We start from the raw sequence: 25,805 nt of genomic DNA, 5'->3' as shown, positions 1-25,805 counted from the left end.
GGTACAGCGATTGTACCGAGTTGCTTGCATGGTTCTAGCGCTGTACATGGTAACAGACATACAATTTTCGAAGTACACGCTAGTACAGTTGTATGTCTGTCATAAGTATTATATATAAAAATGCGCAGATTTAAATTTCTTAAAAACTCATCGCAATCAAATAATCTTTTATGATTATAACATTGTAGTTTATGGAAAGAACTTCAAACCTTCTATAAGCTCACATGGCAAAATTTAAAACCATCATCACTTTCACCGCAGCGCCGCCTAGGTGTAGATTGGTACGTTAGATCGCCAATCAAGCCATAAATAAAACAAATACCATATCCCTGCAGTTTGCAACTGAAAATATAAGTCAGCAACAGGGTGGAGTTTGCGACAAAAATTAAATATCAGTAAAATTGTGACATGTCTGCAAATTTGGCATCCTTGCAATGATGAAAAACAAATTTCGAAATAATTCTAAGTCGACCGGATTGCGATATGTCATCATGCATCATGCATCTGCTAGTTTCAAACCCGATCGGGATCCGGAATAGAGGTGAATATGTATGTACATTTTACTAATGTTTACATTAGTAAAGATTTTGTAGCTTCTTTTAGTAAGCCATTTTCTGGGTGTACAAAGAGGCGAAAGCGTTGTTTCTGAAGGGCATACACGGGCGAAAGTGACGTGTGAGGCGAACTGAAGCTTGACAACTCCACACTGACGTGTTTTTCACTTTCGTGGGTTCTTCCTCAAATCGATCTGGTGAATTAGCTGGTTCGGTTGCGATTGGGATAATGGTTTTTCTGAAGAAATTGGCCTGATTGTGTACTGTCCAGTAGTATTATAGTTGGTGCATCGAATCCTGATTTCATTGCCCAGGTTAGTGTATTGTTTTTTAACGAAAAGAAGAACTTCGAGTCAGTATTCTCTTCCTCAAACAGCAATGACAACGTACGAGGAATTCATCCAGCAGAACGAAGACCGGGACGGCATTCGACTGACTTGGAATGTTTGGCCATCCAGTCGGATCGATGCTAGCCGACTGGTTGTACCTTTGGGCTGCCTATACCAGCCATTAAAGGAACGCCCGGATCTGCCTCCGATTTTGTACGATCCTGTCGTATGCACAAGAACGACTTGCAGGGCAATATTGAACCCCATGTGTCAGGTGGATTACAGGGCCAAGCTTTGGGTTTGCAATTTTTGCTTCCAGCGAAATCCGTTTCCTCCGCAGTATGCAGCTATCTCGGAACAGCATCAGCCTGCGGAGCTGATAGCAGGATTCAGCACGATTGAATATACGATCACCAGAGCTCCATGCTTACCACCGGTGTTTCTGTTCGTTGTGGACACTTGTATGGATGAGGAAGAACTTGGTGCGCTGAAGGATTCGCTGCAAATGTCACTCAGCTTACTTCCGGCGAACGCTCTGGTTGGTTTGATAACTTTCGGTAAGATGGTTCAGGTGCACGAGCTTGGCAACGATGGATGCTCGAAAAGCTACGTATTCCGTGGCACGAAGGATTTGTCCGCTAAGCAGATTCAAGATATGCTTGGAATTGGCCGAGCGCCGGGACCGAATCAACAGCAGCAGGCTCAACAGCAAATGCGCGGCCCGGCTGGCCCAGTTCCACCGGCCAACCGATTCCTTCAACCGCTGCACAAGTGTGATATGGCCTTGACCGATCTGCTGGGTGAGTTGCAACGAGATCCTTGGACGGTTCCACAGGGAAAACGGTTCCTTCGTTCCACCGGGGCGGCCCTCTCGATTGCTGTTGGATTGCTAGAGTGCACCTATCCGAACACCGGAGCCCGCATAATGATGTTCCTCGGTGGTCCCTGTTCCCAGGGTCCTGGTCAGGTCGTTGACGATGAACTGAAGCATCCGATTCGATCGCATCACGATATTCACAAGGACAATGCTAAATTTATGAAGAAAGCTATCAAACACTACGAAGCGCTGGCACTGAGAACTGCAACCAATGGACACTGTATTGACATTTATTCCTGTGCTTTGGATCAAACAGGTTTGATGGAGATGAAGCAGTGCTGCAACTCAACCGGAGGCCACATGGTAATGGGAGATTCATTCAATTCCTCTCTATTTAAGCAGACCTATCAGAGAGTGTTTGCTGTCGATCAAAAGGGAGATCTTAAGATGGCATTCAACGGAACACTGGAGATAAAATGTTCGCGAGAGTTGAAAATCGAGGGTGGCATTGGATCGTGTGTGTCTTTGAATGTGAAGAATGCTTCCGTGTCGGATTCAGAAATTGGCATGGGTAATACGGCACAGTGGAAGCTCTGCACAATGAGTCCAAACAGCACTATGGCGTTCTTCTTCGAGGTGGCAAACCAACACGCGGCTCCGATTCCTCAAGGCGGTCGAGGGTGTCTACAGTTTATTACTCAGTATCAGCATTCCAGTGGTCAGCGTCGCATTCGGGTGACAACCGTGGCCCGCAGCTGGGCTGATGCCACCTCCAATTTGCACATGATAAGCGCAGGATTTGATCAGGAGGCCGCCGCTGTGTTGATGTCCAGAATGGTCGTTTATCGGGCTGAATCGGATGACGGCCCAGATACACTCCGTTGGGTCGATCGACAGCTGATTCGTTTGTGTCAGAAATTCGGAGAGTACGGCAAGGACGACCCGAATAGTTTCCGGCTGGCTGAAAACTTTTCTTTGTTCCCTCAGTTTATGTACCATCTCCGTCGATCGCAGTTCTTGCAGGTGTTTAATAATTCTCCCGATGAAACTACATTCTATAGACATATGCTGATGAGAGAAGACCTCACGCAATCGCTGATTATGATTCAACCCATTCTCTACTCGTACTCTTTCAATGGCCCGCCCGAACCCGTCTTGCTGGACACCTCATCCATTCAGCCGGATCGAATCCTGCTGATGGATACCTTCTTCCAGATTCTCATTTTCCATGGAGAAACAATTGCTCAGTGGCGTAGCCTCAAGTACCAGGATATGCCAGAGTACGAAAACTTCAAACAGCTCCTGCAAGCTCCGGTTGACGATGCACAGGAAATCCTACAGACCCGCTTCCCCATGCCACGGTACATCGATACGGAGCAGGGAGGAAGCCAGGCCCGGTTCCTGCTCTCGAAGGTGAACCCATCGCAGACTCACAACAACATGTACGCGTACGGACAGGTAAGACATGTACATGCTCACCGAATAAGCCGAATCATTTCGTTGTGACACAAGTTTATTAACTTGATTTTTGCGTTTATTTTTTTTCGTTCCGTCCATTTGCATCGTGTGTGTGTGTTCGTGTGGGGGAACATGATTGGTTGGGAACATCCGTTCTGACACGGACTGAAATCGCCACGTGATACTATGTGATTCCGGTTGCAGGTCGCTGCACCAACGGTAGATATGGTTTTCGCTCTCTTATTGGTTATTGTTGGTTCGAAATATTGGGTCCGGAGGGGCTTAAATGTAAATTAAGTGGGAATAGGCATTTGGAGGGTAATTGTGCTAACAACAGAAAGGGAATTAGTTGGATACGATAGAGTAATTCCAAATGAAATCGACAAATGACAAAACAGTAGGAGTATTTTTGATTCAAATGAAAGTGTGTATTCCGTTTGGGTTAGAGGAAATATGAGTTTTCCACAGCAATTGGGAATTTTTTGACTCAAGCGTAACTTTTGAAAAGGGCGTATCGATTTGAGTAAGAGAAATCTTTGATAATTTATATCTCAAAAACTATGAGTCGTACTGAAATAGTGTCTTAGAAAGAGTTATAGAGTATTGATGGTTGAATATGAAAAAATGTACACTGAGAAAAAAAATTAGTACTCTTTTTTTTATTTACAAAATAAAAATTCAATTTGCAATATCCAAAATACATATTTTTTAATTTTCTTTCTAATTTTTTCATACAAAATAGAAGTCATGCAGAAAATTAAAAAAATAGGCCCAAGATGGTAAAACTATTTTTCACGAACTTTGTGGAACATCGAATTTTTAGGAATTTTCGAAACTTCGAATTTTTGTATGTTAACAATCATTTTTAGCCACAAATTACGAATCCTAATGTGATTTAAAAAAAAAAGGATATTATCAATCTCCTTCTAAATGCAACCATTCTCGAGATATTTAAAAAAATATTTCTAATTTATAATCTTTTTTATAGTAAATAATCTCTTTTAATATGTTTGTCGTGTTATACCGTCATGTTCATGAAATTTCATGAATTTTCTTATAATTTCCAACAATTTTTTTTTGATTGAAGTTTGTATTAAGATAAAAACAGATTTTTTAGTTTAGCTACGTTTTGTATTAACCCACATGTCTTCGAATGTTTCGTAACGTAACTACTAAACATATGTCTTTACCATAACGATGTATTTGGAAAATTTGTTGGAAATTATAAGCGAATTCATAAAATCTCATGAACATGATGGTATAACACAACAAACTTATTTAAAGGGTCTATTTACTATTAAAAAGACAATAAATTACAAATATTTTTTTAAATATTTCGAGAATGGTTACATTTAGAAGGAGATTGATAATACCCTTTTTTTTGTTTTAAATAACATCAGGATTCATAATTCAATCACAAATTGACTGCTAACATACAAAAACTCGAATTTTCGAAAATTACTAAAAATTCGATGTTCCACAAAGTTTGTCAAAAATAGTTTTACCATCTTGAGCCAATTTTTTAAATTTTCTACGTGACTTCTGTTTTATACGAAAAAATTGAAAAAAATATTTAAAAAATACATATTTTTTGATATCGCAAATTAAAATTTTATTTTGTAAATAAAAAAAAGAGTACTAATTTTTCTTCTCAGTGTATATTTTTTTCAATTTAAGCCAACAATACTCTATAACTCTTTCTAACACACTAATTCGGTACGACTCATATTTTTTTATATATAAATTATCAAATATTTCTCTTACTCAAATCGATTTGCCCTTTTCAAAAGTTACGCTTGAGTCAAAAAATGAACCATGATGATGTATTTGGAAAAGTTGTTGGAAATTATAAGCAAACTCAGAAAATTTCATGAACATGACGGTATAACACGACAAACATATTAAAAGGGATTATTTACTATAAAAAAGAGAATAAATTAGATTTTTTTTAAAAACTATTTCGAGAATGGCTACATTTAGAAGGAGATTGATAATAACCTTTTTTTTGTTTTAAATCACATCAGGATTCATAATTTGAGGCTAAAAATGATTGTCAACATACAAAAATTCGAAGTTTCGAAAATTCCTAAAAATTCGATGTTCCACAAAGTTCGTCAAAAATAGTTTTACCATCTTGGGCCCATTTTTTAAATTTCCTGCATGACTTCTATTTCGTATGAAAAAATTAAAAAAATGTATTTTGGATATTGCAAATTGAATTTTTATTTTGTAAATAAAAAAAGAGTACTGATTTTTTTTTCTCAGTGTACATTTTTTTCATATTCAACCATCAATACTCTATAACTCTTTCTAAGACACTATTTCAGTACGACTCATAGTTTTTGAGATATAAATTATCAAAGATTTCTCTTACTAAAATCGATACGCCCTTTTCAAAAGTTACGCTTGAGTCAAAAAATTCCCAATTGCTGTGAAAAACTCATATTCCTCCAACCCAAACGGAATACACACTTTCATTGGAAACAAAAATACATTTGGAATTGCTGAATAGGCTTCATGCATACTCTAACAACACTAAACAAAAAATATCGTACAAAATACTAACATAAGATTAAAGGGGCGACAATCATTTTCGAGGATTATCTTAACACACAAGGAATTCAAAAAAATTCGATATTCACAAATGTAATTGAAAATAACATCAACATCAGCAAACAAAAGCAAACTCCGTGTAATGAACTAGTGCTATATTCATGTGAAGAGATATGATGAGATTTATAGAAATCACATCAATCGTTTTCACTGGCGCGAATTTGTATAATGAATATATTCATGAATTCCTCCATGCAATTTAAAGTTATGATAAATGTACAACCCGTTTACATAGGCATATATTTATTTTTGAACTAGCTGACCTGACAAACGTTGTTCCGCCATATAATTTACACCCATACCTCGCTTTACGGCCTAGAATCGCTCCACGAAACTTGGCCGCAGAGCGAAAAGCCGTATAAGGAATCAATTATTCCAATACAGATCCATACATATCGGTTCGGCATGGAATGAGTATTGACTTCGAAAAAAAAAAATTTTGCCGCTAAAGCGAATCATTTTAGGCTGTAAATCGAAAATTTGCCTTAATTGAAGAGGGCTGTTATAGCGAAATGCCGTATAAAGAGCGGCCGTATAGCGAGGTATGGGTGTATTTCTAGAGAATATTTTGGTTGGTGAAAAATTTCTGGTATTAAACCAACCAGCTTGTCTTATATATAAAACAGAGTATTTCAAATGGAACCGATCTGGCGTAGTGGTAACATCCATACCTCTCACGCTGAAGATCACGAGTTCAATTCTCACTCCCAACATTCTTCCAAAATTGGAAGTAAAAAGTGACGAACCAGCCAAAAGTGTTGAAAGTCACTATAATACAGATATATAAAAAAAAAGTATTTCAAATAAAAAGGGTAGTTCGAAAAAAAGTATGTATTTTTTGTAGGAATATAATCATTAAGATCAATTTTACAGATCTGAACCATGAGATACAAACTCTCTTGAAATAAATTCGTTATTTTCACTGAAAATAACGAATAATATTTCAAGAGAGTTTGTATGTTATCGTTCAGATCTGTAAAATTGATCTAGGGGTAGTGGGAGCAAAGTGGTCATCTGCTTGCTTTATAGTATGACTATTGAATATTGACACCGTATTGATAGTCACCAAGCAAACCATTTATCATGACAATGTCATGCGAAAATGCGAAAACAGAATAGAAACTGATAGCGAATTCGTTTTTGTTCAGTTTCAACCCTAGTGCCGCACTAACTGCTGTCAAAACGTTTTTTTATTCACTCAGTTTCGCACTCAGTGTCGCACTAGTTCGCCCCGAAAGCTGTTAGTTTCGCACTGAGATGTTTCACGGGTTGGCACTCGGGTTCACCAATACAACTATACTGAACTGTCAAGTTCCGAGTATTGTTTTGGAAAATCTGAAAATAAAGACTATGAAAATGGAAAACCTGCTGCTTTTGCTTTTGTATTTTTGGAATTGTAATCCAATTCGGATTCTGATTTTGAAGAGTATATTCGAGTAGACAGCATTAAGCTACGTGTTCTTTCATTGGGAGGCGGAAATAATGATGGATATTCAGGTGGAATAAACCTGCTTTCAAAATCATGATCTAATGATGATTTTATATTATAATAGTAATTATTTGTGGATCAAACAGGAAATGCATTGACAAATTGTTAAGTGAGTGTTAGAACTACATGTGTTAGGGAATCAAACAATATGAAGTAAAAATTTTCATTCAAACTTTTATATTTTTACACTGCACTTGGTCCTTCTGATCTGATAGAGAATAATTTACCTCCCAAGCACGAATATCGTCACCAGATGTCGACACTGTACATTTGTCGTAGCAAATATAAACAAATCAAACTATATAATGCACACCAACAAACCACCGCATTCGTGAAACTGAAAACGTTTTTTTATTACAGAGTCAGTTTGGCACTGACTCAGTTTTAAAAACGAATTCGCTATGAAAGAGGTTGGTGTCGACATCATGCCTCATACCGTATGACTATGACTCATACGGTATGAGGCATGATGTCGACGCCAATCTCTCTCAGTTTCTATTCTGTTTTCGCATTTTCGCATGACATTGTCATGATAAATGGTTTGCTTGATAGTCACCTTAGGCGGCTCGCACACCGGAACAATAAGCAACTAGCAAGCTGCAATACGCAATATGCAACATGCAACATATTTTGTTGTGCTTCGCATACCAGAGCAAAAAAACAGGAAGTGGGTTATATCTATGATATAACCGCAATGGTGACGTAGGACTATCGTTGATTTTAGTGATCATTTGTTTGAAGTTGAATCTGAATTCATTCTTAATGAATGAATAAATGAATATTTGGGGGACTTCGAAAACGAGAGCGTTACGTTGGAGGTACAAGGTTTTATGCATCCAATATTGGATACGAAAATGTCCTACTGATGGGGAAGATTAATCTTCAGAAGCTTTCCTGCTAATTGCACTTGATTGAAAAATCACAGAACTAAAGGTATTTGGTCGCATTATTATATGGATAAAAAACATTAAAATAAATTCGTTCGCTTGCATGTAATTTTCAATTCCAAGGGGAACTGGCTGATTATTTTGCAGCAACGACATCTTTTCGGATTCTCCTTGATTCTTCTCGAAATCCACCAGTGGCTAATGCTAGCTCGATAACCACCTGTTGATTGCACTTGATTAAAAAATCACACAATTAATTGTATCTGATCGCAGTATTAAATGGATAGAAAACATTACAATAAACTATTTCGCTTGAATGTTATTTTCAAGTCCAAGGGGGACTGGCAGATTATTTTACAGCAATGATCACTTCTTTCCAGATTCTTCTCGATAACCAGCGAACGTAAGTTGCACGCGTGTATGCGTGTGGCAGTTGCTTCGATACCTCAACCGGAACCAATTTTCGATGCTGGTACTCTCTCGGTCGCCTTCTCTTCTCCTTCTGATGGATCGGCTTTTCTGCCCTCCCTCACAGTTCCACACAAACTGCATGTGTTTCAGGTCAGGTCAGGCCAGGTAATGAATCCCTCGATCCCTCGCCGTCCAGCTCGTCCAGCACGTTCAGCTCGTTCAGTAATGATGTTGTCTTGTCGATGTCCTCAGAAAAAATAAACGCGTTTCATGATGATGATGATGTTGGATTAAAGAAGCTTTAAACTTTTCAGTTCATTCGCCTTGAAACGCGTTTCACCACCAGAATATCGCTTAAGTATGCTTTTTGTGCGTGATTGAATCGAGAGAAGGTGTGGTTTACGATGGCAATTTGGAAGGCAAACTAGAGGGGAATGAACTCTCTGAGTTTGAAACTTGCGACGACTGAGCAATAATTTCCGCGATGCGAAACATTTTCCGTTGCGCGCATACATTATTGGATACGAAAATATCCTACTGATGGGGAAGAATAATTTTCAGAAGCTTTCCTGCTAATTACACTTGATTGAAAAATTACAAAATCAAATGTATTTGGTCGCTGTGTTATATGGTTAGAAAACATTAAAATAAACTCTTTCGCATGAATGTATTTTTCAATTCCCAGGGGAACTGGCAGATTTTTTTTCAGCAACGATTAGTTCTTTCCTGATTTTCCTCGATACTCGAAGCCCACCAGTGGTTAATACTAACTCGATAACCACCTGTTAATAGCACTTGATTGAAAAATATTTAGTCGTAGTGTTACATGGACAGAAAATATTAAAATGAACTCTTTCGCATGAATGTATTTTTTTCAGTAACGATTGGATCTATCCGGAATTTTCTCGATGCTGAATGGCATCCAAACGAGTTCCGCGTGTGTATGTGTGTGTGGCGGCTGCTCCGATCTCTTCCCGGGGAACCGTTTGTGGAATCACTCTCCTCCTGATGGATTCTCTTCTGGCCTAAGGTGTACAAACAGGCTCTTGGTGACACCGTTCATCCGCGCTTTCATGATAAACGAAGAGCTTCACCACAATAGCGACAACATGCTCCAATCGCTGTTCAATTATAACTGAGTGGACTTCCGGGCGGCGCTCGCTTATATACCAATTGATGATTTCAATAGCCTGTTTTGAAAGCAATTTTAAGACTATTGAAAAAAGTTTTAGGATCAAAAAGTAACAATTATATAACGCGTAGACATTTTATCTTTCGAATGAAGTGTTTATCATACCAGTTCGTTCAGTTGTTTAGGAGCTATTAACTCTCAAAATCTCGGTCTCCGGCGTAACGGTTTCGTTTTCGAAACTTTGATTTTACACCCCGGTATAGAAATGAAAGACGTAGTCCTACGTCAAAAAAAACGCCTGACATTATGCAAACAATCTACTTAATGTATGAAACTTGTCAAATTATGAGCGATAAGTTGCTCTTCAACCGATACGTTGGGTTGCCATCGATATGTGTTGCTCTGTAAAGGCGATAGCGATCTCGTATTGCGTCGGTGTGCGAGATCACCAAAAATCAAATGGAAAAATCCATTGGCGATAATATTGATTATTGCATGTTGATAGTTGCTAGTTGTTTATTGCTCCGGAGTGCAAACCGCCTTATGTTTGAAGAACTTCATGACTTTTGAGTCGCCCTGTATCTCAGTAGAGCTGTCGCATGTGAAAATATAAATAATCACAAAAACTGCTCTAACGGTAGCCATTCGGCCGTAGTTTCGTGCGTTTCGAATTTAAGGAATTTCTAGTGAAATTTAGTTTATTTGATCTGATATTTTCGACAAATCAACAGTTTGGACGACTTTTCACGTATTCTAGAAGAGGTGAACAGATATTTTGCTGAATTTCAGCGATCATTTCGCATTTCGTTGTTTGGGGGGCAAAGTTTTTTTTTTTTTTTTTTTTTTATCTGTATTATAGTGATTTTCAACTCATTTGGCTGGTTCGTCACTTTTTACTTCCATTTTTGGAAGAATGTCGGGAGTGAGAATTGAACTCGTGACCTTTAGCGTGAGAGGCATGGATGTTACCACTACGCCAGATCGCCTCCACCAAGGGGGCAAAGTGGTCAGTGGAGGATTACATTGTCAGTATGTTCTGTTTTCGAAAGCTGATATACCTTATCACCTTCTGCTCATAAAGGGATCCCTTTCGTGGTTTTGACCCACGAAAAATATGTTACCCCAACCAAACTAAGGCTAATTATAAAAAACGTTATGTGTTTGCTACTACGTTTTTGTACGCATGAGAAAATTTCAATTACGACTCTGGGTGACCTAGCTCATTTCATACATGTACCTACTACCTACTATTTCAATAATGATTCAAACAAATTTGGACAAGAAAACACGCATAAATCTATCTCTTCTAGCATTATATGTGTGAGTGATCACTTTAACTCCTCACAAAAAAATGTTCGATTTTTCAGTTTTTTTCCTAATAATGAAAAATGTGCTATTTTCAATTTTCATAATAAAAACCACTTTCTATCCTGAACAACAATAAGTTGAGCTACAATATTCTCCGAAAAACGGAATGAGCATGTTCCTTAGGGTGACCACATTCCTCCCACATCCCCTAAATGATTATTTTCACCGCGAAATATGGATATGCGTACCTCTTTTTTCGAATTACCCTTTTTATTTTAAATATTCTTGTTTTATATATAAGACTAGCTGATCCGGGGAACTTCGTCGTACCCATAATTGATATTTTGATTTAAATCATTTTGAACACTCAAGTTCCCATGGCCGAGTGGTTAGCGTCACATCCAGCACGCGGGGGTTCGGGTTCGATTCGTGTTCTGGTCGGGGAAATTTGTCGTCAAAGCCACGCGTATTATAGAGCTTGCCACTCAGAATGCACTCAAGGCGTTTTATTTGGCATAGAAATCTCAATGAAGTACTAGTAAAAATGACACAAGTAATAGTCCGTTGAGGTGGAGAAGTTCCTCTAGAAACGTTAGTGCCATTTAAGAAGAAGAAGAAACTCCCACAGAAATTATTTTTATGTACGTGATCTATACTCGCGGTATATAATTTCTTTTTGACATATAAACCTGACGCAGACTAAGACGCATTAAACTTGATACTGATCGTTTAAATCCGTTCTTGAGTTAAATCGTGAGGAACGGACATCAAAAAGGCCCATTTTGGATCAATTAATTGATTTCGACTTTTATCAATTTTTTCTGCTCACTCTTATCGGCCATGGCAATAAACTGACCGTCGATGGCAGTAGTAAATTAATAGAAATATTTTGGATTTAAATACTTGCAACTTGCTTACTTACTGTTTATTTTTTCTTCGGTGAATTTATTCACCTGAAGTAGAGCTGCGGTCAACTTTAGTGATTTCTCATCAGTGAGGAATTCAAAAACGTTTACATATGATGAATTCATTCTATTCATAGCAGTTATATATACCGCGAATAAGTGTATCTGGAAGACTGCAGTAATCTCGAACAAGCCGTCGTTCGCATAAAGCTCTTGAACTCAACGATCTACGTATGCGGAATTTACCTCCGACCCAACTCGCAACCGTCGTTGTATTCTGCACATTCCGAGGCAATTCAACAGCTTCGCGAACGTATCTCGGATTCTGACAAGATTGTCGTAGTCGGCGATTACAATCTACCTCGTCTAATATGGGAGAAAGACGACGATGTCAAGGGTTTGCTGCCATCAAACGCATCCTCTGAACAAGAGATCGTGCTAATCGAAACCTTGGTTGCCTCGGGTTTACACCAAATCAATAGCCTGTTGAATTCAAATGGTCGGATACTTGATCTAGCATTCGTGGACGAGCCAAGTGACGTTGAATTGATTGAACCGCCTTCAGCTCTCCTCAAACTCGACAACCACCACATGCCGTTCGTTCTTCGTATTGATGTTGACGACTTTCTTATGCAGTTTCCTGGAAGCCTGAACGACACTAACAAATACGATTTTCGACGATGCGACTATGCGGAGCTGAACACTGCAATTTCCGCTGTTAACTGGGACATGATTTTCAACGGCCTTGACACAGACGAAATGGTATGTTCATTTTATGACAAAGTGTATAAAATTTTGGATCAGTTAGTTCCGCGTAGACGGTGCAGACAGCATTCTCACAAGCATCCTTGGTGGACATCCGAGCTGCAACAACTTCGCAACGTTGTTCGAAAATCTCGGAAACGCTTTTTCCGAGTAAGGACAGATGATAATCGCAATCATCTTCGTTCAATTGAAACCTTGTACAACGAATGCCAGATTGCATCGTTTCGTGATTACATTGCTCACTTGGAGATGACCGCGAAGCAAAATCCCTCTGCTTTTTGGATGCACGTTCGCAATCGTAAACGGTGTAAGCAATTCCCCGCTGAGATGACGTTAAGGGACAAGACTGCTGATTCTCCGAACGGTGTAGCTAATTTGTTCGCTGATTTTTTCGAAAGTGTGTATAGCACTAACTCACCAGCTTTTTCACCTGTCAGCATCAGAGACTGCCCTACGTTGAATGTGAATCTACCACTTTTCAACATAACGCAATTCGAAATTTGGACTATTTTGAATAAACTCGACGCTTCCAAGGGACCCGGGAGCGACAATCTTCCACCGTTGTTCCTGAAGGAATGTGCGGAGTCTCTGAAAAAGCCACTGTCAACGATTTTCAATAAGTCGCTTCGTCACAGTGTTTTCCCGAAGCTATGGAAGACAGCTTCTATCTGCCCGATATTTAAAACAGATTCGAATCACCTCGTGGAAAATTACCGTGGTATCTCCATTTTGTGTTGCCTGGCGAAAGTGTTAGAGGAATTAGTGCATAACGTTCTCTATTCAGCATCCCGAACAACTATCTCCGAATTTCAACATGGATTCGTAAAGAAGCGGTCAACCACAACAAACCTCATGGCGTTCACCAGCTTTATATCGTCTGAAATTGAGAAAAAGCAACAAGTAGACGCCATTTATTTCGATTTCTCGAAAGCGTTCGACAAAGTACCTCACGACCTCGCCATTACGAAACTTCGTCACCTGGGTTTCCCTCACTGGATCACAGAGTGGTTGCGTTCCTATCTGACTGAACGTAAGGCGTTCGTCAATATCAACGGTTCGCATTCTCGTGTGTTCCAAATTACATCCGGTGTGCCACAGGGCAGCGTGCTGGGGCCACTAATTTTCGTGCTGTTCGTGAACGATCTGTGCTTCCGATTGAAATCACGAAAGCTGCTTTACGCCGACGACCTGAAGATTTACAGATCCGTCGCATCTCACCTCGATTGCTGTGCACTTCAGGCCGATATTGATGAATTACAAAAATGGTGCGTTGAGAACGGTATGGAGCTAAACGTGAAAAAGTGTAAGTCTATCGCATTTTCTCGCCGACAATCACGAATCGAATTCATGTACTCAATCGGGTCCGTACCCCTGGAGTGTGTTCTTTCCATCCGCGATCTCGGTGTGACCATCGACAACAAGCTTCGATTCAACGAACACATCAACCTAACAACTACCAAAGCGTTCTCAGTCCTAGGATTTGTTCGACGTAGTACCAGCAACTTCCAGGATATCTACGCCATGAAGACACTATACTGCTCATTAGTTCGTAGTATCTTGGAGTATGCGGTATGTGTGTGGGCTCCATTTCACACAACCCAAACAATCCGAATGGAGAGAGTACAACGCAGCTTCATTCGTTACGCCCTTCGCTCATTACCGTGGTCTGACCCAACGAACATGCCCGATTATGAAAGCCGTTGTAGACTTATCGCTCTCGAAACGCTTGCCTCCAGACGATCCAATCTACAACGGGTTTTTGTCTTTGATTTGATTTCGGGAAACATCGACTGTCCATCTTTGTTGTCCAGTGTTTCGTTTTATGCACCTTCCCGTCAACTTCGTGAGCGTGACTTACTGTTCATTAGACGACATAGAACCTCTTATGGTCTCAATAATCCGTTGGATGTTTGTTTTCGTTTGTTCAACAGTGTTTGTGATGTATTTGAATTTGACATGTCTAAAAATGTATTTAAAAATAGGATTAAGGGCTATTAGGTTAAGATCAGTCTGTGGAATCGTTTTATAACATTCGAGACGTTGCAAATAAATAAAAAAAAATCATATTTATTCTCACCCATTCACGTCTATTTTGGCGTAAATGAATCTATCTATAGTTATAAATCTCCCTAATGTAAACGCGCCATTAGACGCCATTTCGAGAAGTGATGAGCAAACGTCAAAATTAAAAGTAGAATCGTAGAATGACGCAAACGCCCACAACGCCTGAACGGGTGTTCATATTTTTAAATGCACCCTCAAAAGAAATACAAAATGAAAGTTGACCAACTTTTGATAGTTCCACCCCTTAGTGTCACATTGTCTGTCTTAAACGAGTCTAACAAATCGCTTAGTCGTCCGATTGTCAAGGTGCCTCTTGCATACTTCGGTATACAATACACAGTTTTTGTGTGAAGCGTTCTGCTGCGAATAGTTTAACCTGGGATGGGTTCCATTTGAGCGCGATTGTTGTGCACAACTTCGCTGTGTCCTTCAGTAGAATCCGCTTAGTATGACTTCGCTTATATTGACCTACCGCCTATTATTATGCAATTACACAACGAAGTTTGGTTTTCATATGGAATTGTTTGTAAAAAAAAGTCGTATATAATTATTTCTTTACATGCATATGTACATATTTACATAAAAAACGGGACCTCTCTTCGATGTCATTATAAACGGATTCCACTGTATATCAAAAAGCTATGTACAAACCGCAAAGCACATATGCTGGCTCAATTCAGACAATCGTCGATACTCCCAATTCGTAGCCGTAGCGTACAAGCGAAATTCTAGAGAATACAGAGATCACGCGTTGGAATTGGATTCTATCAAAATTGGATGTTGCTGATGAGGGTACCAAGTGGCAGCGACAACCAAATTTCGATGCTAACGGCCGCTGGTTCAAAGTCCTTCCTTTTTATGGGAGCATGAATGTGAGAGGCCAAAGATGCAAACATCCGATCATGTCACAGAGGAAGAAGTATCAATCCTTACGAAAGCTAAAAGCATAAATAATAAGCATATTCTTCCGAGAAAGAATTCACTGTACAAACTCAGTCCATTCCCTGACCACAACGGCGTAATGCGAGTTCGTAGTCGTATCGATGTTTGTGAGTTTGTCGGCAAGAAGAGTGCCTACCCGATTGTGCTTCCACGCGACCATCGTCTCACACAGCTAGTTTTGCTAGAAAAACATGAAAAATAACATCAAAATCATGAAACATACATTAATTAAGTGCATAATGCAATTCTACATTACTCGTTTACGTGTCTTGTGCGAAAAGGTGCGGCGTAAGTGTCAGCAATGCAAAATACGAATGGCTAAACCTCAACCACCAGCTATGGGGAACCTGCCTCGGGCACGACTTGCTGCTTTTGTGCGTCCATCCTACTGCACTGGGGTCGATTTTTTCGGTCCATATAATGTCGCGATTGGTCGACGTACTGAAAAGAGATAGGGAGTTCTGATGACCTACCTGACTATTCGAGCGATCCATATAGAGATAGCACACTCTCTTAACACAGACTCCTGTATCATGGCACTAAAAAACTTTATGGCACGACGCGGAACTCCAGTGGAGATTTCCAGTGATCGCGGAACCAATTTTGTTGGAGCAAGCAAAGAACTCTCTGATGCGTTAAAAATTGTTGATAAGCAGATCTTAGATCAAGTTGGCCAAAAGTGGTAGCGACAAAAACATCCAAGGATGGCCAGGTTCGTTTAGCAACATCTTTCTTTCTTTGTTTGTTTTTAAGAGGCTTTAAACTTTGCAGTTCATTCGCCTCTATAATTTAGCAACAGTGCAGTTTCAGCTTTATACGAATGACCAGCGGAAAAACTAGCTGTATGAGATATCGTTGTTAGCTTGTTAGCAAATAAAAACAAGTTTAATCAGAACCCAACTTAGGGGGGACTGTTGCGCACAACTTCGCTGTGACAACGCAGCTATGCCAAAAACCTATGCACCATTCACAACGCACAGTTCGTAGCACAACAATTAGAAAGGCTAGTTAAGATAGAATAAAGTAGATAAAGGAAATTCAATAGCGCAAATTAAAAAAAAAAGGTGTCAATGAAAAGTCGCAGATAGAACATAATTGTCGTAGATAGAAGATAGAAGATATGGAAATTGAGATACGAAAATTGTGTTTGAACATAAATATATTAAGATATTTCAGATTCGTTACTGAAGCAACAGCGATCCTAGATCGATCATAGATCTAACGAGAATGGAAATTATACTCCTCCAATGGAGGTAAACCATCTCTGGAATTGATGGCTAGAATAATTGCGTCCGCATGTTCATTCCAGTCAATGTGTCTTGTGAGGACATATGCCATGTTTATTGACTCAGAAGAATTCAACTCATTGGTGATAGAAATTGTGTTTGGCAAGTGAACACTACCGTTGGGGTTCTGGATTACATTCCACTTGCAATCCAACGATAGTGAATTCGAGCAGAGCACAGGTACTCGTGTTGTTCCCTGAGTGCTCAAAACTGTCATATTCAAGTTGTTACAAAGGTCTTGAAAGATGAAAGATTGGCGTCGTACTGTTCCTTTCAGGTGGTCTCTGATGTTTGCATGACAAGCCACAGCTCTGATCCCTGCAACAAATGGGAGATCGTTTCTAAAAAATGAGTGACACTTATTGATCCTCAATAGCACCCCTCGGTATGAGTCATCACGATCACAATTTAAATTGTGGAAAGAGAGATCAGTTCGTGAAGAAAGCCAAGTTTCGGACAGAGCGAAAACGTCACAATTTATGTCATGAATTAAACATTTGAACATATCCAATTTAGGAATAAGACTACGATAATTCCACTGTCAAACAGTTGTATCTCCGACCTCTCTATTTGAATGAGATATTGAGAGAGATAGTCATTACAAGGAGGGGTCATGTTGATAGAATAAGTTGCCATGTGAGCAACTGATTTGCACTATTGACAAGTCATGGGCCTTTGGAAGTCGCGCAGGTAGTCTCAGCTTGTCCACCATGACCTGGTCAGGGTGCGGAAACAGCAAGGGTGACTCGAAACGAGTCGGATGGCGTAAATTTAGTTTTATTCCCTTCGTGAGAGACTGTACCAAGTTGGCGACAGTCTAGGATTTTAGCAATTCGCGAGGGGAGTTTTTCGAATTTACCACTTCCTTCACTCATTATAGTTTTGGACATCGGATCCGCTTCGGATATCAACCCCGTAGTTTCTACATCATGGGAAGGTATTCTGACACGATACTCTAACATAATGTGCTTGTCGTTTGAAATCTGGTTTGCGTACTTTCCGGTCAGCCACGACCACTCGTAATTTGTTTTGTCTTACTTTGGATATTTAAGATACGGAAGCGTATATGTCCAGATCTTTCAGGATTTCCGTCATGTCCTAGGCATCATATCAAACGTTAAAGAACGTTAATCAAATTTATTTGTAACGAAGAACATAATCTATTACAAAAATTTCGACGCATTCTAAAATAATATTCGAGGTGGAAAACAAGTGGATTGCATAATATAATTGCGTAGTTGGCCGAGAAAAAACAACCCATAGGCTAGTTACAGGTACATCTTCTGGATAGACCACGGGGAGCGGAGACAACAGAGAGGGATGAGTTAGAACGGTGACCTCAGATGCGGGAGACAAAATCGCGGGTTGGATGAGAGTATTGAAGGATTTAGCAGCGAGTTTTGATTTTTTAGAGGGTAGGGTGTGCTGACTCGTTCTCTGAAGAATTGTTTTTCGATGTAGGAACACGTTTCAGAACTTTCTCCATTCCTCTTTTTATACATAAGAATTGTGATTATGTGAGAAATATCTCATCACCTAACTTATAATATTTTTTATTATCTATACCTTAATTCGCACACAGTGCTGCTTTCGCTGATCACTGTCTTCACGCTATTGTCAGGGGGTACAATAGGGTGCCAATGATTGTATGGGAAAAATAGACCCTGAAATTTCAAAAAGTTACCCTATACAAAATGTTTACCATATCGAAAAAACACCCTATACCAAGTATCAGCTCAATCGGACTTAAGGGAGAGTGGCGCAAAGCGGTCAAAGTTTGAGTGAATTCAGGATTGTTTGGATTTATTGTTGTTGTTATGTTGTTTTGAATTGTAGTGACTTTGAGCTTTCTCATTTCATTCGCCTCTAGCCATGAAAAAGACCAATTCGAAAAACTAAACTAAACAACTTGGCCATTCGACAAGCCTTGCGACACTAGCTGGATGACTGATTTGTGTTTTTTAAATCGATCATTCGATTTTCGTGATTTCAATCATACCAACCATACCAAATTACACAGGGCATTTTTCAACGTTGAGAGTTGTGTTCTTCGGTGGAGAACTGAAGGTGAATGTTTTGTTCAGATGTTATTACTTTCGCCACCACACAAAACCACACAAAAGATTCGGTTCTGCGTTAGAGTATTTATGCTAAGGAATATTGAAAAACTACTTAGATATTCAAGAAGTTCAGTAATTCAATTTCAGTGCTCTGGATAGCGGGAAATCAACAATACATGTTAATGTATCCGGACACTTTTTACTCATAATTTGAGTTCTGGACATTTTTACTTTTAATTCCGGACACTCTCATACAACTCCTCCAATAAGAAATTGAATCGTTTACTTTGATCCGTCGTCCGGATGTGAAATCATCTTCTGAGTGTGCTTCTTATTCCGGACATGGGTTTGTGAAACACAAATAAAAATATTTGTTTTGATTTTTGCCATTATTTGGTCAATGCTTGACACTACACAAAATTGATACAATAGTATTTTTTTCCAAATCGTATTTGTAAGGCTCCATCGCAGAAGCTTCTGCGGAGCCGCTAATTCAGTTTTGTTTACATTATTTAATATCTATCTATGGTTAGAAGGATTCGACCGATTACTCGCGGTTTTTACTTGAGGTTAGGGGGGCAACAATTTTGTGGGACTGGTCAGGTTTGGGATATGAAAATTGGGTAAAGTCTCAACCGAGAGTTGCCCCTGGTCCTAATGAACAATACTACAGTGCGAGTGTTGTGCATTAGGACCAGGGATGGCATCTGGTGTTCGACTGGCTGTCGAAGGTGGGCGACGGTGAGATGAGGGGACAAAACAACATACTAATAACGAAAAAGAAAAACACAAAGGCATTAAATTCTTGTACTGGTCCGTTTCACAAACACATAGATCGACTGCATATAGCAGATGTCGCGAGTTCTCAACACGTCTCTAACAGGAACTTCCTTGGGCCTCAAGGGCATTCAAAAGGTACTCTCTGGCTGCGTAATTATCCGTACATTGCCAAACTGCGTGATCGATGTCATCGTAACCTTTTCCACACCGACAGACATTGCTTGGAACAAGATTTATTCTGTGGAGATGCACATCTAGCGAGTAGTGGTTGGACATAAGTCTACTCATTACACGAATGAAGTCACGACTTACGTCCAAACCTTTGAACCACGCTCTCGAGGAAACATTTGGAATAATTGAATATAACCACCGCCCAAGACTTCCAGTATACGAATCGGTTTGCCCGCTCAAGAGGGAATTCTGACGTAGTAATTGGAAAAATTCATCGTATGAAATCTGTCTATCAAACAATTCGTCTTCCTGGGCACCCATCTTTGCAAGAGTGTCCGCCTTCTCATTGCCAGGAATTGAGCAATGAGAGGGGACCCATATAAAGGTTATCTTATAAGATCCTTCGATCAGTGCACTCATCTGCTGCTTCACTTTTGTGAGGAAATAAGGTGGGTGCCTACTAGATTACATCGACTGAAGAGCTTCAAGCGAAACTGAGACTATCAGAGAAAATGAAGTAATGGTCTGCAGGCTTGTTGGAGATCATCCCCAATGCGAAGTCGATTGCTGCCAGCTCAGCAACATATACGGAACAAGGTTCCTGCAGTTTACGAAAGGCGCTCGAATTTTCATTGAAAACACCGAAGCCAGTGGATTCATTGAGGCGAGACCCATCAGTGAAGTATCTTTTCATGCAATTGACATTTTAGTACTTTCGGCTAAAAATACGGGGAATGAAAGTTGGTCGAAGATGATTTGAAATCCCAAGTATTGCTAGCTTCATCGACAGATCTTATTCAATTGAGGAACTGCTGATGGTGAAGTGATCTGGTCTGGAGTAAACGATGGAAGACAAATATCTGACGAAATATAGTGGTGATAAATTTTCATAAACCGAGATTGTATATTTAGACGAAGAATTTTTTCAAAGTTTTCAATCAAAAGTGTGTTCGTGACTCCGCATTTCACCAGTATTCTGAGAGAAAGTACCCAGAATCGGATCTGTAGAGGAGTTAATCGTGCCAGAATCTCGAGACTCATGTTATGCATTGAGTGAATACAGCCGAGAGCTGTACGCAGACAATGATATTGAATTCGATCCAATTTTAGAAGATGACTTTTAGCTGCTTAGATAAAGCAGAAAGAGCCATACTCCAGAATAGATAGAAAAGTTATCTCCCGGATGAGCTCCCCACCACGTGCCGCAAATCGAGCGGAGAAAGTTGACCATCTTTTGACATTTTTGTTTCAAATACGTAATGTGGGTATCCCAAGTGCATTTTGAATCAAACCAGACATCAAGGTACTTGAAGGTCAATGATTGGGTAATGCTTCTGCCCAAAAGCTGATGCAATAGAAACTTTCAGTCACATTAATTCAACATGCGAAAATGTTACCAAAACCAGGTATGCAGGTATGAAATTAAATGTAATGAAAAAGTGTCCGGATTAAAATGCGTCCGGTTTGAAAAGGATTACTGTAATTGGGTACAGTGTAATTCGATTGTTTTTGAACTAACCTAAAAAGTAGGCAAATCTGAAAACTATGAGTAAGTAAGATATGCATATATAATAACAACAGTTTGACACAAATAAAAAAATATATATAATAATCTAAAACCATAAAATATTTCATACAGTGTTGGTATTCAACTTGTACATTTTTCCCAGTCTCTATAGCCAAGCTCTCTTGAAGGTCACAATTTTAATCTATTTCTTGTTGTTTTCTTCTCCCATCAGGACGGAGGAGCTCCAGTTCTAACAGATGACGTTTCGTTGCAAGTATTCATGGAGCACCTCAAGAAGCTGGCCGTTTCATCAACCACATAGGCAGTGTAAGTGTGGGAGGATTTTATCAACGCCGATGTGTTTATTTATCTACTAGATCTACAATTCCATTGATTATTTTTACGTGTGTGTGCGTGTATGTATGTTCCGCGCCACTAATCAATTTATCGGAATCGAAACGCTGAAAGATAGGACGTTCTCATTCAGCAAAGGCTTGATTTTTCAATTGAATTGTGTCGTAAATGAACGAGACGAACGAATGGCATCTTTGCGTCCAATATAACAGGCGGGTCGATATCAATGCAAGTAACGGACATGGATTAAATAAAATAAATTACTTTTTTTCATGTTTTTGTAACAGGAAATAGAATAATTTTCGAAGTTTTTCTCTATGAATTTTGAAAGAAATACCCTTTTGAACGATAAATATGTGTTAGTCAATTTATTCTGTTAATACTTCCTGTTCAAACCGTACAACTATAAACATCAACCACCTTTTCCTAAAGATACCTTCATCTTATCTGTTTAAAGTTAGTTTTGCGCTCGTCGTGTGCATTAGTCCCGGCTACTAATAATTCATAACGAAAGCAACACCATTCCTAGCCAAACAAACAAATAAAAATGCACATTCCACGTTTCTACGATTGGCCCAAATTGGCAAACCAATCACACCACGAGCGTCGATTTCAGTTGAGGAAACGAATCGACATCTTCTGCTCGACGTCGGTGCGTTCCAGGGCCCGACAAAAGTCATCGAAGGTGATTTTTCCCTGACCCATCGAGTCCGCCTCCACAATCGTCCTCTCGGCGATGCTGTTCAGCTGATCTTGGCTTATGTTCGCCCCGACCATCATGTGCAGAATGCTCAACAGCTCTTCCCGCGAAATGGTATCATCATCGTCCAGGTCGTACATCTTGAACGCGAAGCGCAACTTCTGTACGCGGCTGTTCAGTCTGTTCTCCTTGCTGGGCTTGATGGGTCGGAAGTGCGCTAGGACTCTAGTGAATTGACGGAAGTTTACTCGATCATCACTGCTGTCGGCAAAGAACGAATGGACAATTCGTTCGCACAGCGGATTGATGGCTAGTTCCGGAATACGTAGAAAATCCTCCCTGGAGAGGGTACCGCAATCGCTGCGATCTAGCGATGTGAACCGGGAGTAGAGCCTTTCAATTTGGTTCGGAGTAACTGTAGAACAACAATAGAAAAAAAAATCAATTAGCCCGTCTGTATTGAGAATTAATTAACGCAAATGGCAATGTTGTTATGGATAATTGGTGTACGTGAACTAAATTGCTAGTGCCAATCAAGTGACTGCACGGAACAACCTTGCTGATAAGAATGTCACGACTGTGGTAAACAATACTGTTATTTACTCAGAAAATGGAAACACGAATTTTATCTCTTGAGAGCCTCAACCTGAAAACCCAATCACATGCATCTCTTCAATTCCAGAAACATAACAATTTTAAAATCCTCATCTAATATTATCTAACTTATGTAGATAGAACAGCGCTGGCATATTTTTTCAAGGGTATTTGGACTGCTGGCCTGCTAACTACAAACTTACATCCTGTTTCCTCGTGAATTTGTGCGATTTCCTCCTCTCGCAGTAGCAATGATGATTTGTTACCCATTGCTTTGCTCTAGCTTAAGCTTGAAAGTCTACTCGGACTCCGACTTTTACCTGATTATTCAGAAACAGTGTTTGTTTAGCACCACTTGTGAGGAACAAAAATACGTAGTTGCTAACTAGCTCCGAAGAACGGCTCGGACTTTGAATGAATGACGATTTGAGAATTTTTAAGCAGACGAGAGCATGGAGTAATAATATAAATGTTTGGCAGCACAAAAGTATGATTAAGGTGGCCGTACACTGTTTGTCCGGAGGTCAAATATTTTTTTTTTTTTTTCGACAGATAAAGTTTCATTTGATATTTGTACAAACACTATTTTGTTTGCCACTCTTCAATTTTCAACAGTAATAAACAATATCAAACACCGAACATGGAAAAAATCAACTGAAATATTCAAGGTAACCTAACCAGGTTCGAAGAACAGACTGAAAAAATATTTTAGGCATCCAATAATTAAATATTTGCTTGTCGTGTTTTGTATAGAAAATATTTGATCAGTACACGTTGACCAAATTTTATCTGTCAAAAAGAGTAAAATATTTGGCTTCGGTCAAACAGTGTATGAGCACCTTTAGAGAGGCTGATATTAGAGAAATACCACTTTTAGTGCAAACCAGGGGTATGACTTAAACGTCAAATCCCACATATTGCCAGTGTACCCAATATTGCTGCGGTTCACTGACATTTTGGTTCTGTCAATTACTGTTGTTACTGTTGTTGTTCCATGATTTCAATCTTCGCAAATGATATGTTGGTAAACAAATGACGCCATATTGATTTTGGGTAGCCTATATTCAATTGATGTCTAACCCCTGGTGCAAACAAGTTTGGGGCCGTCAATATACCACGTAAACAACTTCAGTATACTTAGAAAAGTCCTCAGTAGAAAACTACCAAATACCTTTGGTAAGGCAAACATTAGTAGAATGTACAAATTTCTTGTACATACCCAGCAAACATTAAATCGTATAATTTTGCACGTGCCAAGTCTTACAAGAAATCCGAATAAATCATAATCGCATATAATATCTATCAAAGTATGTATCGTGTATATTTGAAATCGCATAAAATGTAAAAACTCGATTTTATATACCATTATCAAATTAAGTCGCATATCGGTATAATAAACATCAATTTTATGATGTACATTGTCGTAAAATATATTTAATCCGCATCATATGCGTATATTACGCTGATGCAGTTTGTGTGTCGTATAAGCGTATAATTTAAATCGATTCAGTACTGTAGTAAATCGTGTTGCATGCTGAAGAAAATCATGAAACAGTAAATCATATTAGATCCTAATAAAGGACATATTACATCATATTGAAATGTCAATAAAATGCTGATGCACTCGAAAGTTTTAACCGCTGTTGAATTAAATTGCAGATAGCCGCGCGAGATAGCTGGTGGATGATAATCCAGACGACCGGAGTTCGAACGCATATCGGAGCAGTTTTCACCAAACATCAATCTGTGTCATTTTAAACATTCATATTCCACTCCCAACACAAGTCAATCAAACAATTATTATTTCTACAAACATAAATACTCATATATAAAAATGGCGTTTCGTGAGGTTATAATAAACATTTCACGAAAATATTTTGCGCCATTTGTTTTTTTTCTATAGCATTCTCATCGAAATAAATTGAATGATACAATAATTATACAACTAGGTAATGTATGTACGCCTCAAAAAACAACATAAAAATATGATTTCTGAACAATTTTTTTTTCAGTTTCGAACACACCCGTAAAAAGCCATTTTTATTTTTTTAAATACCCACTTTGGGTATTGTATCTAGAATTTACAAGGTGATGAATCGTTAACATCAATTAGTTTCCAGTAATCAGAAATTTATAGCGCCGTTGGTCCCGAAACCATGTAAACAAAAAAAATGGATACAATCAATAATTACGAAATTAAAATTTAAATTTCTTGCAAGTTTGATATTTTTCCAAAAAAGACTAACTAATTAACTTCAATTTGATGTATCGATCATCTGAATCGGGTTCAAATGTTATGAGTTTATAAAAGTCATTTTTGGGGAAAGTGAAAAAAATCGAATCACCAAAAAAAACAGGTTCAATGTTTTACCATAACGAAAACAAACTACAAATTTTCACGAAAATCTGAAAACCATTATATCAGTTTGGCATGGAATGGCTGAAGTACAATAGTTCTCAAATTTCAAAGCTCGCGTTTTTCTTGTTGTTTTTCATGTCTTTTAGTGCGGCCATAATAATAATTAGGATTATTGCATTTGGATTGATGCTAGAAAATAAAAATATCATTAACTTCCTTGAATAATTGAATATATATATATATATATATATATATATATATATATATATATATATATATATATATATATATATATATATATATATATATATATATATTTA

At 38.8% G+C, this 25,805-nt stretch overlaps 2 protein-coding genes across 3 annotated transcripts; one reads left to right on the top strand and one right to left on the bottom strand.

The window, feature by feature from the left end:
• The first annotated feature begins 710 nt into the window (after window positions 1-710).
• LOC129768348 (protein transport protein Sec23A) lies at window positions 711-22,131 on the top strand. 2 transcript variants are annotated; one of them, XM_055769943.1, is made up of 4 exons: window positions 711-868; window positions 931-3,158; window positions 3,363-3,377; window positions 21,711-22,131. In XM_055769943.1, the coding sequence occupies exons 2-4, from the start codon at window positions 933-935 to the stop codon at window positions 21,798-21,800; spliced, it is 2,331 nt and encodes a 776-aa protein (XP_055625918.1). In that variant the 5' UTR covers window positions 711-868; window positions 931-932; the 3' UTR covers window positions 21,801-22,131. The 2 variants fall into 2 exon arrangements, with proteins under 2 accessions (XP_055625918.1, XP_055625926.1); XM_055769951.1 differs by lacking the exon at window positions 3,363-3,377.
• Window positions 22,132-22,171: 40 nt separating this feature from the next.
• LOC129768437 (calcineurin B homologous protein 1) lies at window positions 22,172-23,580 on the bottom strand. The gene is made up of 2 exons (XM_055770102.1): window positions 23,330-23,580; window positions 22,172-22,947 (listed from the first exon to the last, which is right to left on the bottom strand). Exons 1-2 carry the CDS (start codon window positions 23,394-23,396, stop codon window positions 22,445-22,447), a joined length of 570 nt encoding a protein of 189 aa, XP_055626077.1. The 5' UTR covers window positions 23,397-23,580; the 3' UTR covers window positions 22,172-22,444.
• Window positions 23,581-25,805: the final 2,225 nt, after the last annotated feature.

This window comes from Toxorhynchites rutilus, chromosome 1 (assembly GCF_029784135.1).
Source record: "Toxorhynchites rutilus septentrionalis strain SRP chromosome 1, ASM2978413v1, whole genome shotgun sequence".
Classification (NCBI taxonomy): domain Eukaryota; kingdom Metazoa; phylum Arthropoda; class Insecta; order Diptera; family Culicidae; genus Toxorhynchites; species Toxorhynchites rutilus.
This window is presented reverse-complemented; position numbering and strand designations above follow the sequence as displayed.

Bases quoted from the DNA above. Each gene is read 5' to 3' on its own strand.
- LOC129768348 (XM_055769943.1), top strand. From the start codon at position 933: ATGACAACGTACGAGGAATTCATCCAGCAGAACGAAGACCGGGACGGC.
- LOC129768437 (XM_055770102.1), bottom strand. From the start codon at position 23,396: ATGGGTAACAAATCATCATTGCTACTGCGAGAGGAGGAAATCGCACAA. The intron at 22,948-23,329 runs GTAAGTTTGTAG...GTTGTTCTACAG, and splicing joins AATTCACGAGGAAACAGGAT to TTACTCCGAACCAAATTGAA.